At 34.9% G+C, this 15,414-nt stretch overlaps 1 protein-coding gene across 5 annotated transcripts in view; it reads right to left on the minus strand.

Annotated features, from left to right (window-relative positions):
- The window catches only part of LOC149926502 (uncharacterized), a 32,612-nt gene extending 17,520 nt beyond the window's left edge, over nt 1-15,092 (minus strand). The window contains exons 1-3 of one of the 5 annotated variants that reach the window (XM_090158984.1): nt 14,649-15,092; nt 13,598-13,731; nt 4,579-5,004 (exon numbers count right to left, since the gene is read on the minus strand). In XM_090158984.1, coding sequence (XP_090015110.1) covers nt 4,579-5,004; nt 13,598-13,687 — 516 coding nt within the window. In that variant the 5' untranslated portion in view covers nt 13,688-13,731; nt 14,649-15,092. Of the gene's footprint in view, nt 1-4,578; nt 5,005-5,083; nt 5,175-9,450; nt 10,214-12,383; nt 12,392-13,597; nt 13,732-13,795; nt 13,816-14,648 lie in introns of those variants that run through there. The other 4 variants (XM_090158985.1, XM_090158988.1, XM_090158986.1 and 1 more) reach the window with 4 other exon arrangements.
- Between the last annotated feature and the right edge of the window lie 322 nt (nt 15,093-15,414).

Below are 15,414 nucleotides of genomic sequence, written 5' to 3' on the forward strand. Positions count from 1 at the left end.
TTTATTATACAAAAGTTGAATGTCAAATCCTGGTGGTTGATTTTGGAGATGGCTAACACCAATCGCAATGCTGCATTTTATAACTAATTTAACGACCACGTGATTAGTGTTAAGATCCCCGCTGTTTTATATCGAAATATTTGCGATGCTTGGCGTGTTTGTTCCACTCAAGACCTCACATGGACGCCATTATCTCATGCCTGCCATCTTCATATTCAGGAATATGGGTCTGATAGTTTAAGGTCGTGTTTTCTGATAGATAATATTTCTTAGATGAAAATTTTAAATTATTAGGATAAAATATTTACACTTTTTATTCGAATATTAAATTAGTTGAAAATAATCGATTCTATAATGTCACGTTATCTTAATTTATATATTTATTTTATATTTAATTTTCAATGATTTCATACTAGATTTATTTATAAAAATTGCTCTATTTTTCCAAATGATAAATTAATTCAAAATAACTGAATCTATACAAACATTTAATTTGAAATAACTTGATATTAGACATATTTATTAGACCTGTTTTGACTGTTTATTCGAATTGTAAATTAATTTAAAATAATCGAATATATACAAAACATAACATGTGACTTAAATATATTTAATTTTAAACCATTTTATACTTAGTTTTAGACGCTCTTATATTTTCTATTTAATTTTAAAGCGATTAATATTTTATACTTCATTTTAAAGCATTTAATATTTTCTACTTAATTGTAAAGCATCCAATATTTTATACTTAATTTTAAAGAATTTAATATTTTCTATCTAATTTTAAAGCATTTAATATTTTCTATCTAATTTTAAAGCATTTAATATTTTCTACCTAATTTTAAAGCATTTAATATTTACTACTTAATTTTGAAGCATTTAATATTTTAAACATAATTTTAAAGCATTTAATATTTTATACTTAATTGTAAAGCATTCAATATTTTCTACTTAATTTTAAAGCATTCAATATTTTCTACTTAATTTTAAAGTATTTAATATTTTCTATTTAATTTTAAAGCATTTAAAATTTTCTACTTTAATTTTAAAGCATTTAAAATTTTCTACTTTAATTTTAAAGCATTCAAAAATTGTAAAGCATTTAATATTTTCTACTTAGTTTTAAAGTATTTAATATTTTCTACTTTAATTTTAAAGCATTCAATATTTTATACTTAATTTTAAAGCATTTAATATTTTATACTTAATTTTAAAGCATTTAATATTTTATAATTCATTTTAAAGCATTTCACATTTTATACTTAATTATAAAGCCTTTCATATTTTATACTTAACTTTAAAGCATTTAACATTTTCTACTCTATTTTAAAGCATTTAATATTTTCTACTTAGTTTTAAAGCATTTAATATTTTCTATTTCATTTTGAAGTATTTAACATTTTCTACTTTATTTTAAAATATTTATTATTTTCTACTCCATAATAAGTACGGTTTTAAACCTTTGAAAAAATAGGGTAGAAACGTCCAAAGGTTTTTAAGAAAAATAATGATCCTAAAATGAAACAAACATATTTGGCAGTTAACGCGGGGAGACCTCCGAATTCGACAAGAAAGACTAGCTACGGCGGTGATTAACGTAAATTTAAGGCAAAGTCAACGCGAATCAGCGAAATTTTTGGCGGGTGCACGTGAAGGAAAACTCCGTAAACCCCATAATTCGAATAACTCACCATTTCTCTCGTTGCAACGCCATCATTTCCCTTTCTAGCTGTATGATTTAAAAGTCAACTCAATTCGTGTTTATTTTTCCAAATGCCACTTTTTTTTTCAGTTTTTTTTTCGAACGATTTGTGAACGCGCTAAATTTGTCGTTAGAAGTAACGTTGGGAACTCGGTGAAAAATGGAAATCTTTAAGTATGTAACTTTTTAAATTTATTTATAGTCGTTATGGCTCATGTATCTTTAGGTTTTAACTTTTTAAGACGTCCGGTTTCAAAGAGTGGGCTAAAATAACCAATTTTACATTGGTATAATTTCCAGAATTATATTCTCAAAACTATTAATAGAACACGAAGTACCGATTGATGGATCAATATTTTGGTTATAGGCATAGTAATGTTAAAATTTGGTGTAAATGGCGTCCAATGATTAAATATTTTTCACTGCGGTTCGGGGTAATTTCAAATTTACACCTTTCAATATTTGGACTGCGTTAAAGGTTAATTTCAAATTTACACGTATCAATATTTTGACTGCGTTAAACGGTAATTTCAAATTTACAAGTTTCAATATTTTGACTGCGTTAAACAGTAATATTTGACTGCGTTAAAGGTTAATTTCAAATTTACACCTTTCAATATTTGGACTGCGTTAAAGGGTAATTTCAAATTTACACGTTTCAATATTTTGACTGCGTTAAAGGGTAATTTCAAATTTACACGTTTCAATACTTTGACTGCGTTAAACGGTAATTTCAAATTTACACCTTTCAATACTTTGACTGCGTTAAACGGTAATTTCAAATTTACACCTTTCAATATTTGGACTGCGTTAAAGGGTAATTTCAAATTTACACCTTTCAATATTTTGACTGCGTTAAACGGTAATTTCAAATTTACACGTTTCAATATTTGGACTGCGTTAAACGTTAATTTCAAATTTACACGTTTCAATATTTGGACTGCGTTAAAGGGTAATTTCAAATTTACACGTTTCAATATTTTGACTGCGTTAAACGGTAATTTCAAATTTACACTTTTCAATATTTGGCTGCGTTAAAGGTTAATTTCAAATTTACACGTTTCAATATTTGGCTGCGTTAAAGGTTAATTTCAAATTTACACGTTTCAATATTTTGACTGCGTTAAACGGTAAATTCAAATTTACACGTTTCAATATTATCAACGGCGTTAAAAGATAATTTCAAACTCTGAAGTTTCAATATTATCAACCGTGTTAAAATAATTTCAACAGCTTACGGGTATTATCCAATATGAATTTTTTTACCGTAAATTTTTCATTATAAATGGTACGTTATACGATATACTTAAAAGGCATGATATTTTAACATATTTTCTAAATTAAAACGACTTAATAAATATTATATTCTCCAAGATATAAATCTTAAGAGATTAACGCAAAAATAAACGTTTCTACATATTAACTGTATTTATTTATTTAACAACTTATAAGAGCTTTCAGTTGTATCTTGTTCTCCAGATAAGTTTCATTCGCGTAAAATTCTCCACCAATGTAATAAACAACGTGCAGAAAATAATCCAATATTAAATAAACCATATTTAAAAAAATTGTCAATCAAAGATAATTTTTTCTGAAATATTTAAATGCCGGTAATAAAATTTCCTCGCCACGCGATCCGCTAATCCTATTACATAATTAAACCAGTATTTAAATTAATATAAAAAATAAACGGTGCGAATAAAGTAAATAAGGAGTTCGACGAAACTGTCACGCGATGTGGCAAAAAAAAGGGTTCCTGTAGAACAGAATAGTTTAAACCGATTTTGCTCGCAAAGCTATTTGATTAAAACGCCATCTCTGTATATACTAGATATTACCTAATTGTTTTGAGGCTATAGTTTATTTTGATAAGAATTTCCCAAAAACAGCTGTTTAAGCGGTTACTTCGACTAGAAAAATAATTTATCTCAAATAAGCGTGCTAATTTTGAATTAATATCCGTTGTTCTATACATTAATTTTTTTCCTAGAGTATCTGATCAAATAATGTTAAAATACGCTGTACAGGAGTTATGTTGGTTAAGTAATTTTGTGCCTCGAATATACTGGGATTACTAATGTACCGGATAACTTATGTATATATATATATATATATATATATATATATATATATATATATATATATATTGTTATATTGATGCTAATTTTAAGTTTCTATATAGTACAGATGTAAACGAATTTTAATTTAAAATATTTAATACTTTCTTTATAATTTTCAATAACGCGAATACCCATTTAGCTTCCAATTTTTGAGGAAAACAACAATATTGAAACTTACAACATACTTCATTTTTTCAATACAATTAGTTAAAAGAATTAGGGGATAAATTTTTTAATCTAACATATAAAATTACCGTTACCAAAAACTTTTAATTAGTACTATTGGTATTATAATTATTATTACTAAATTAAAAATCGAAAATATTAAAACTTCCAACATAATATATTTTCTTAAAGAGAGTATGAACTAAATGAAAAAATCGTCTACTAACACGAGCTAGGACTTGTTTTTAACGTAACTAGCGTCAATCATCCCTAGTGACATATATGTGAACTTCGTTGAGACAATTAGCTAAAAAATACCCAAAATTAGCCGATGAAGTTAGTATAAATAATATCATTCATTATAATTTTAACCTTAAATTAAATTTCAAACGACACAGTTATAAAAGGTATAATACACGAATTTAATCAAGTATTTTCCAACGCCATAATGTCTTTTCATTTAACAGGTGGAAAATATAGACGCGACGTGGATAAAAGGTGTCCCCCCCTGTTCCCCGCCAACGGAAGGGCTAACAACAGCAGGGCGGTTCTAATTCAATTGATTAACTAATTAGAGAGTAAGGCGCTTACCGAGGGAGAGTAGAAGGCTGACTGTTCGGCGGCCCCGAGAGGCAAGAACCCTTGGTCGCCGCCGTAAGCCGCAGCGGCAGCGGCGGCCGCGGCTGCCGCTGTGCCGTACATATTCAACGGGAGTCCCGATGCGGCCAGGCGCTGGTAGTTGAGAAGTTGGGCGTCATATTGGCAGGAGCACATGGTCTGACCGGTCAAGGGGTCGGTCAGCATGGGTCGGCCCGACTCGCAGCATACGTGGTGGCTGGGCGGAGGGGGACCACCCGCCACGGGCGACGGCCCACCCAGTCCCGCCGCCGACACCATGCCCGGAGTTCCTGCCGCCGATGGGCTTCCGCTGCCGGCGCCTCCGTGTTGCAGGGAAGTCGGTGTCCCCGGTGCTGCTTGAGGAGGAGTTGGGTTACCGGACTGACCCGGCATCAGAACCTAAGAACGAAACAAAATACAATACATTTAGACATTTAAAATTTAATTAATAATAATGTATAATATAATAATAATTTACGTTCAGTGTCGAATATCTTTAGATTATTATGATTATACATTGCTTAAGGTAATTACTTATAAATAATTGGGTATTATATGGGGAAATTTAGAAATTATCCTATTTGCAGTTTTTTTTTCATTATTTTCATTTGTAAATTTACCATTAAACGGAATTTCCACTTTCAAAATAGATATCTTTAAATAAAAACTTTACTATTCATTTTACCAATACCACTTTATTATTATTAATTTTATGAATTAAAGAAATTTTTAAATTATACTATTGTACCAAATCAAAATAGATACCTAAATTACTTTAAATAAAAACCTTACTATTCATTCTATCAATAAAACTTTATTATTATTAATTTTATGAATTAAAATTATTTCATTCTACCTAATAAAAATATATACCAATATTACTTAAAATAAAAAATTACTATTCATTCCAGAAATAAAACTTAATTATTATTAATTGGATCAATAAAAATTATCTAAACTCATTCGATTATGCACAACAATATTTAACGTAATTTGACAAAATCAATTTCTTAATGCAAATAGAATACGTAGTATTTTAAATATCAGATATTAAAAATAATCATATTCTTCAACTTAAACAAAACTATACGTTACGCAAACAGTATTAATAGTTATACTATAGTTCATATTTATTTGAAAATAACGAAATTTCTTTATAGTAGAGAAAACGTCTCAATTTCTTTGAGACAAAGAATGTTTTGTGGCGGGCTAGGCTGGGATGTAGGAAGGTAAACGTTGAATATTTTTATCAGCGCAAAGTGTATGTAGCCGTATTGTATTACTGCACATGCGCAATAGCAGAAATGCTACTAGAACCATATTAGGAGCCATTTTCAATATCTGTGTATTTTTTGTCGTCCGCGGCGTGTGATGTCAGATAAATCAACGCGCTATCAATATTAGACAAACACGGGTACTTAGGACCCCCCCTCAACAACCCAGCGATGCAAAATCAAACGCTAAATAGTCACACGCTTAAAACTTTAAGGACTTTAAACTCGTGTCAATTCTAAGATAATTTTAGTCGTATAATACGAATGGATGATGCAATATGTAGTTTTTAAATTTATTAATTTTATAAACCCAGTTTGCGGTGTCAATTTCTCGCGTTGATCGAAACCTAATCCTCATAATTGGGGCGCTAAAATGATCGCTTCTCCACTCGCGTATTAAGATAAAGAAATTATTAAATTTGTTAAAGTGGTTGGCCAAGTACAAGGCGCATTTCCTGGTGCCATTAAGTTGTAGTTTGATTACAGAATTATCGCGAAATTAGTACGATTATTTTTTCAAACATTAAACGGTATAATATGTAAATGTTATTGGTGATTTTAAAGCCTGGCGAATTCAAGGTTCATTTTCCTAATCAATAAATTATTTTGTAACATAATAAAATTTAATAAACTAAGCACTAAACAAAATGGTATTTTTTACATTCCAAATCATCTGGTACTGAATATTATGCTGGTATAAGAGTAATCTGTGTACACGACCAAGAGTACGAAATTTGGGCTTATTCCGTGTAATTTCGGCATACTCCGCCTAATCGTTGTACACGATTCGAATAAAGAGTACGAAATTTTGGCTTAATCAACGTAATTTCGGCATACTCCACCTAATCGTTGTACACGATTCCAATGAAGAGTACGACATTTTGGCTTAATCCGCGTAATTTCGGCATACTCCGCCTAATCGTTGTACACGATTCCAATAAAGAGTACGAAATTTGGGCTTAATCCGTCTAATATCGGCATACTCCGCCTAATCGTTCTACACGATTCGAATAAATAGTACGAAATTTTGGCTTAATCCGTGTAATATCGGCAAACTCCGCCTAATCGTTGTACACGATTCCAATAAAGAGTACGAAATTTGGGCTTAATCCGTCTAATATCGGCAAACTCCGCCTAATCGTTGTACACGATTCCAATAAAGAGTACGAAATTTGGGCTTAATCCGTCTAATATCGGCAAACTCCGCCTAATCGTTGTACACGATTCCAATAAAGAGTACGAAATTTGGACTAAATCCGCGTAATCTGGCGTACTCCAGATTAATTACTACATCTATGACTATCGTTAGCGGATATCGTCTGCAATCCACAGACAGAATTGCGTAACAGAAAGGGACTACAGTCCATCAGAGCCACGAAAGAATCAATCACAGTCCGCTAAGAGAAATTAGCCAACCGTGGTTCTCACGCAATTTCTTCGATTTTTCGCTGACATTCCTAAATTCCTCAGCGTGACAATTCCCTCGCAAATCAGTCACGAAGACCATTGTCAATTACCATCTCCTCGACGACCCGTCCTCGAACTCGCGAGCATGTGTTAGTAATCAATAGGACGGACCAATTGCGCTGGAAAAGTCTTCCTGTATATATCCCGCAGCCCGAAATCACGCGATTTAAAATAATCGACACGCGTACAGATGGTGGCTGGACCCTGGCTACTAAGTAGGAACGTTCCCTCGATGCCTGTAATTACTCGGGAGGATTTCATTATCACTTTTGCGTCTTTCGCCACGTCGTCCCAGTCGAATTGATTCTTTTTTTTTAAGTTTGTCAAAAACGGCTTCGTGTTGTTTCGAATAATTTAATAATTTATTTCGCGTTTATTTTTGAGAACTAGAAAAATATTTAAGTATAAATCGCGGTACTAAATGTTATATTATATGATATAATTAATTTTTACGAGTTATTATATTTCATTTTATTATTATTATTACTGTACCGTGGACTTTGCGTATGGTTGTTAAAGTTTAATGGCATTCTTTCCCCTCGCCTCAACAGGTTGCCGTTATATCATTATATTTCCCCATTTAAGGGCGTTTGAACAATACGCGAATGGATGGAATTATATAAATGACTGATTATTCGGGAATATTATACTTAAATATATTTTCCCATATCGTCTTGGTTCTAAATGGTTTTACGCCTTTAGGTTTTTAGGAAAGTGTCCAATTATTTGGCTAGGTATTACCCCTTTATGTTCGCCGCGGTTAAATTTTTCCCACACTTTTTGGACGCGAAAATTCTCAGAAAACTGGCTGGATGGATCGTAAAAAAAAAGGGTCCCATTGCGGGTCATTTCTCCGAATTTTGTCATATCCAGGGTCATTTTTCAAAAGTTGGTCCCGTCCCGTCGACAGGTAGTGCCAAATTAGCCAAGACGCCGAAGCTATAAACTAAACGATGACCACCCCAGGCAGTGACCAATGGTCCAATTTTAAACGGAGCGCGCGGAGAGATCAAAGAGTAACCGCTCCGGTTTTAAACTGGCGGGGAATCCAAGAGGACGGGGAGCCGAAGACAAGAGCGTGTCAAAGTTCAACCTCAGGTTATAAAACATCGGTTCGCAGTCCCCCTCCCGTTTGGCCCGCGGCACCAGCTAACCAAAGCCGATTAGAATTGATGGCGATTCTTCGCTACCTGCTGTTTCGAGTAGTTGAAAGAAATGTTTATTTTTTTATTGAAGTATCTTAATTTGTATCTTAAGTCTTCAAAATTCCCAGGTCTCCACAAACCACGCTACTTTGGGCCTTAATTTATTCAGTATTATCATTATATTTCTGCTATTAATCTGTTTATAATTTATATAGACGATATCTTAAGAAATACTAATATTTTACGTTTAAAAAAAATATAAATCTTAATGAAACCAGGTTTCTTTGTAGTTAAACAAGTAAATATTATCATTACATTTCTATTTATTATCTATGAATGTTTAATATTTTATTACAGTATCTTAAAAATCTTAGATTTAAACTAAATGAAACCAGGTTTCTTTAGAGTTAATTTATTTTCTTTTATCATTAAAAAATCTGGTATTTATATTTATATTAAATTAATTTTAACTCTAATATTAAATTAAATCTTATTGAATCGTATTTTTGGATAAATATATTTTTCTAAAGGATAAGATAATTTTCCAGTTGAGGCCGTCAGTAGTTTCTGAATCTGGTATTTATATTTAGATTAAATTAATTTTAACTCTAATATTATTAGTAACATGTCTTTTAAATCTTATTGAATCGTATTTTTGGATAAATATATTTTTCTAAAGGATAAGATAATTTTCCAGTTGAGGCCGTCAGTAGTTTCTAAATCTGGCATTTATATTTAGATTAAATTAATTTTAACTCTAATATTATTATTATTAACATCGTTTTTAAATCTTATTGAATAGTATTTTTGGATAAATATATTTTTCTAAAAGAATTAGATAACTTTTCAGTTGAGGCCGTCAGAAGTTTCTGAATCCGAATTAAAACTATTCCCAATTATAAGCCCATTAATAAATAAATTAAATCAGTTTGGTAGTAAAAGAAAAATATATTTCTTACCTGCGCACTAACGGGTGGGTAGGGCGGACATGCCGACATCCTCCAATGTTTTGGAATTTTTATAACGTACACAAACCAATTTATAAAAATAGAACTCCGGCGCGCGTTCGTTCGTCACGCGGTAAAAAAGTGTTAATTTTCCCGCGTAGTTTTCCCGGCCTAACCGGCGCCAACGGCGTTCGCGACGCGGTCGGACGAACGAAGTCTGTTCTAGGTTCTGTCGGCGCGTGTTTGCGTATCCTCGGCACTATCGTCGGCGACTCGCTGCATCGGTGGCGGGACGGAGGAGACTCGACCCTCGCTTGTCGGACATCGGCTGCGACACGAGAGGTGGGGAGGGGAAAGGGCCAAAAGTCGCTGCCGTCGAGCCAACGCCGCGCGTGAGCTTACGGCCTGAGACACCGAAAGGGGGTCGACAGCTGCCGCGTCGTTCCGCCGAGATTCCTTTTTTTTTCGGCCGCGGTTCCGTTTTTCTCCCTCTGTCTTGTTTACGTTAATTTTTCGCACTTTTAACGGAATTATTCGTCGTAACGTTAGTTAACATTCGTCAAGAGCTCGTTCGCATTGGGGTATCGAATCCGTGGCAACTCGGTTACGGCTAGCGTTCGTTCTAGTCCGTCGTCGTCGTCGACAGAACGCGACCGTTAGGGCTATCTGTTTATTAATGGGGTTTGATTAGAAAGGGGTACGCACGCGGTGAGCGAAAGGTGTTCAGCGAGGCGCGGGGGAAGCCCTCGTTTTCGATCGTTCCAGCCGTGTTTCGGCCGATAGACTGAGGGTGCCGTCGGAGGGGCCAGGTTGCCGAAGCATTTCCGCGCGCGGGAACCGGAGAGGGAGAGAGAGAGATTGGGGTGGTGTTTACGGCGGGTGCGGGGGGGTAGGGAGTTTGAAAGGGGCGCCCCGTAGATAAAAACGCGAAGAGGGGGATCAGAAAACCGTAAGAGGCTGGAAGAGTGTTTTGGCCAGGGGGACGGAGCCGAAATTGGCTACTATTACCTACCCCCCTCTTTTCTAACACTCCTATTCCTTATAGTCTTACAAGCCGTAAGGAGGGCGAGCTTGTACCCCGAACAGGGATGGAGCGGAGAAATATAACTAAAAAACGTTAAAAAAAGTCGATCCGGGGGGGGCGAAGTGGAGTTACATAAAAGAAGTTTAAAAAGAAGGATTGAACGCGGGGGGGGAGTCAGACTAGAGACGTTACGCGTTACGAAAAACGGGACGTAGAACGTCCAATGGCGTGTTAATACTTCGCCGGTAGCGTTTGCTGCGGTGAACGCGGGCGAAAAAAGGAGTATAGTACGGGCGACGCGAAACAGAGAGCGTAGTCGGGAAAGGGGGATACGATCTACGCTGTTTTATCGACGCGCGGGAAATCGGTCGAACGCTTACGTCCGCTGCCCTCCCCCCGCCGCCGCCGCTCGCGCCGTTTCGTCTCGGGACGCCTCGCGCTTGCTCCGTCATCGCGGCGTGACCACGCCTCCTTTGACTCTCCCTCCCCTAGGGCACGCGCGAATCGCCGACGACCGGGAAAACAAATTAGCATTCATGTTGACAAGGCGAACCACTGGGAGGCGCTTCGATCGCCCCTTGTCTATCTTCTTACCATATGTACTGGACGGACTTTTTTCGCGTCCTACGTTTTAGCGCGCTCTCTCTCTCTGGCTTCTACCTCGGGTCACTTTTAATCTTTTTCTCGACCAGCGGTTTTTAGATATATTGCGGCCCATAGCGGAGGGTACCGGAAAAGAGATTTGGCCTGTTAGAGGGGGGGGGGGGGGATATGTCAGAAAGCCATGGAACCATGTAAGCCCGTTTCACCATGCTGTACCTACTGGTTTCTCTTCGTATCTACCCGTTTTTTTTTTGGTTTGTTTCTTTTGTCGCGAAAACGGTTCTGGGAGAATATGGCCAACTCCGTTCTCTGACGAATTATGGCTATCTTCAATTTTCGGTGGTTCCTTTTTTTGTCCCTGGGAATCCGTTTTTTGGCAAGGATGGTGGTCCCGTTTTTTGGAGAGATAGCAAATATATAGAATTTGTCGGCTTGCTCAAGTTGGCTTTATTGATTTTGCGTCTTTTCTACGGCTATTTTTGTACAAGCGACTTGCTTACTGAATCGCGATAAACCATTTGACGGAATGTTGCGTTTAGGATATGCGATATCAAACATTAACACACAAAAATCCTGTGGTTTATATTGACTCGTTTTAAACCTGGGTGGTACCTATTTTTCGGTTTTTAAACTAATTTTATGATATTTATAATTTAAAATACCTTTTTTTCAGATAAAAATAATACTAAATTTTTAAAATTGCTATTTTTATATAGTTAAATATAGTACTAAATTTTTAAAATTGCTATTTTTATATAATGAAATATAATACAAAATTTTTAAATTAAAATTTTTTATAGTTAAATATAACACGAAATTTTTTATATTGCTAGTTTCATAATGTTAAATATAGTACTCAATTTTTAAAATTGCTATTTTTATATAGTTAAATATCATACATTTTTTTTAAAATTGCAAATTTTTTATATAGTGAAATATATAATAGTAAATTTTGAAAATTGGAATTTTTTATTTACGGAAATATAATTTGATTGGAATTTGAAAATTGATAAATATAACTTTTAAAACACTTCTACGAACTTTCCCTTGTAGCTATCTTTACCCCGAAACAACGCTGTATCCCGTATGAAACCCTTCTACAGGCGCCTCGTAGAAAAAAAAACAGTTTCCAAAAACCCTGTAAATCAACTTCTCCTTGAACACAAGCGCCTTGCGTTTAGAACACTTTTACAGGCGTTATAGCCTACTAAACTTCGATACATTTTTTTAATTTTCACATTTTAAATCAACAAAACAAAAATAAACTTCGCTAACTATTAATTTAAATTAACCATAGACGAATAAACAAAAAACTTACCTTAGTGTGATAATATAAACCAAATTCGCACTCAAACAAACAAAAAAACGTCCGCGTTAATTAATTGAACGTAAACGCGAGTCAAATTCTCCGAGGCTATAAACGAATCTCGCAAAAGTTTTCTGTGATAACCCTCCGTAACGTTATTCGGCAAATGATTCTCATCATGTCCCTACAAGAAGTTTCCTCTGTGTGTCCCCCCTTTTCCTCTCCCCCCTCCCATTCTTTCTCGCCCCTATTACCTGCGAGTGAGCCCTCAATAACAAAGAATTATGGAAAACGCAGTTTACCTCAACTTATCATTATTATAATGGCGTAAAACGGTCCGCCCTCCGGTGACGCTTCGAAATCTGTGCTTTCAATTACCGGGGCGGGTCGACACTTATCAAAAAGGGGGGCAGCAAATCTGGAGAGGGGGCTCGACCAAAACTCAGCGAAGGATACGATAAATTGCCCCAAAAACCGCCGAGGGGAGTGAAAAAAGATTTGGAATCGATAGCCCCGCGGAGAGCGGGAAAAAAACTCATTAGAAATTTATCGAATGACTTTGCGGAGATACTAGCGCCATCTTTTCGCGGAGTGAGCTATTATTACGTTGCGTTTCTCGTTGGTAGAGGGAAGCACCGTACGGGGGATTAAAATATCAAATCTCGCTCTTGCCGCAGGAAATCAATACTTGGGTAGTATCGATTTTGGAGATCGTGTTTCTAAATGCTTTTCGTTAATTTTAACGTTTTTTAAGTAGCTATTTTGTTATATTTAGGTTTTTATTTGATTATTTAATCGAGTTCAACTCGAGATTTTTGCAAAATTAAATAGTTTTTTGTATACGATCATTATAAGCATTGCGGGTCTAAGTCGTTAGCTAGATGGCGCGGAATGTTAGTAGAAAATCGGTAAATTTTGCGCCGGAAAGGTATCGCCATCTATCTTTTATTCAATGATTTACATCTCGAAAAAATTGAAATTTGGTGAAAATTTTAAAATAACTCCTTTTTTATTTTTAAACTGATATTACAGAGGTTAGTATTTAAAAATAAATAATTTTTGAGTTAATTTGAAAAGTGTTATAATTCCCGGCATAACGCTTTCAATATGATAAATTATAAAATCCTAAACAATTTCCATCCGTTACAACTTAAGAGTAATCTTTGTTACGCCTTTAACGTTTATTTTTAAACGTGGAGGAAATAATATGAAATATATTCTCTAACCTGGTCACATCTCGTTTCTAGTCGCTGCTGTTGATGGTATCTGTGAGGTTCATCTTTCATCAATGACTCAAAAACGGGGAGACAAACCATCAATTCTCCAAGGAGGAAACACTCCAATAAATGCTAATCAACCTCTGCAAAAAAAACCAATCAACGAACCACGAAAGGTGAGTAAAGCACAATTATTTTTTGGGCTACCTGACAACTTTCGTGTTGCCACAAATCGTTAATTATTTCGGACTACTGGAGAATTGTAACTTGCATCCGCGAAATTTATCCTTTTCGAAAAATCAGCCCGAGAAAGGGAGTTTAAAGTTAGTTTAAAAATGGGTGTACCGCTTTTAGGGCTCAAAAATATTTTAAAATTATTGAAAACTGCGATTTCACTGCGAGATAATGAAACTACACTTAAAAAAATTAGAAAATGTGCCCCACTATAATTTGGCATTTCAATTTTCAATATTGGTGCTATGAACCCTAAGTTTGCTAAACTATTCCCCATAAAAATGTTTCTAGCTTTGGGCAATGAACGTTATTGCACTAGTATCTCGGTAACGTTATAAAGGCACATTGAAAATGCAATTTAGCAAATACTAAGAAGTTTAAATGCAATTTACCTAATACCACCTGCTAATACTAAAAGTTTAAATGCAATTTACCTAATACCACCTGCTAATATTAAAAGTTTAAATGCAATTTAACAAATACCACCTGCTAATACTAAAAGTTTAAATGCAATTTAACTAATACCACCTGCTAATACTAAAAGTTTAAATGCAATTTACCTATTACTAAGAAGTTTAAATGAAATTTACCTAATACTAAGAAGTTTAAATACAATTTATCTAATACTAAGAAGTTTAAATAGAATTTACCTAATACTAAGAAGTTTAAATGCAATTTACCTAATACTAAGAAGTTTGAATGCAATTTAAATAATACTAAGAAGTTTAAATGCAATTTACCTAATACTAAGAAGTTTGAATGCAATTTACCTAATACTAAGAAGTTTAAACGCAATTTACACGCGTTTAGAAAAGCGTAAACTTACCTTAAATTAGCGATACCTCCAAAATCACTTGCGAAGCTTCTAACGTTTTTTATCGCCACTTTCTTGGCGCTTAATCATAACAGTATCTGTCGTACGCGTCGAGCCATTGCTGTCTGGCATCTGCATCAAGTAATATCTAAGTCCTGGTTGTTTTTTCAGTCTACTGGTGCCGATTGGGATCGGGTATCAGGGAATGTTTCACGAGGAGAATATAGAGAGTGAGCAGGCTGGAGTTTTAGAAGGCGCGCGACTCTTGGACGCCTATAGGAATCATCACCATGAACCGGGATCAAAATGTTCTCTCTCTTTCTAGCCCTGAGCTCTGGGATCTCTCGGGGGTTTTCCAGCACCGTGTTAAATAGAAACCTTTCCCCTCTTTTTTGCCCGAGAGTCTTGTTCGATTCTCTCGTTCGGCGTCGTCTAGTTATCACGCGACCTACGTTTTTTCGAACGCCGTTCTTGTCTGAGACGCGCTTGTAAATATTGCCAGAACGCCTTGGAGAAATTGGCGCCTAAGGGTCCCCTGATTTGACTTCTATCTCATTTTTTTGTTTACAAGATATTGTATAGTCTAGGCAATCTTATATATATTGGCGATTAGCTTATGACAATGTAAGCTTTCGTGGTAAGGATTTTTGCGTGTAATGTCTGTAAGGTAGATCCGAATAAGTAGCTCCAAGGCCTAATGTAAGCTTTCGTGGTAAGGTTTTTCGCGTCGCTTGTATGTAGAGGTTATTGTCTGTAATATTTCTAGGTTAGCTCCGAA

The sequence above is a fragment of the Leiobunum rupestre genome, chromosome 9, assembly GCF_980474605.1.
Source record: "Leiobunum rupestre chromosome 9, qqLeiRupe1.1.hap1, whole genome shotgun sequence".
In the NCBI taxonomy this organism is placed as follows: domain Eukaryota; kingdom Metazoa; phylum Arthropoda; class Arachnida; order Opiliones; family Sclerosomatidae; genus Leiobunum; species Leiobunum rupestre.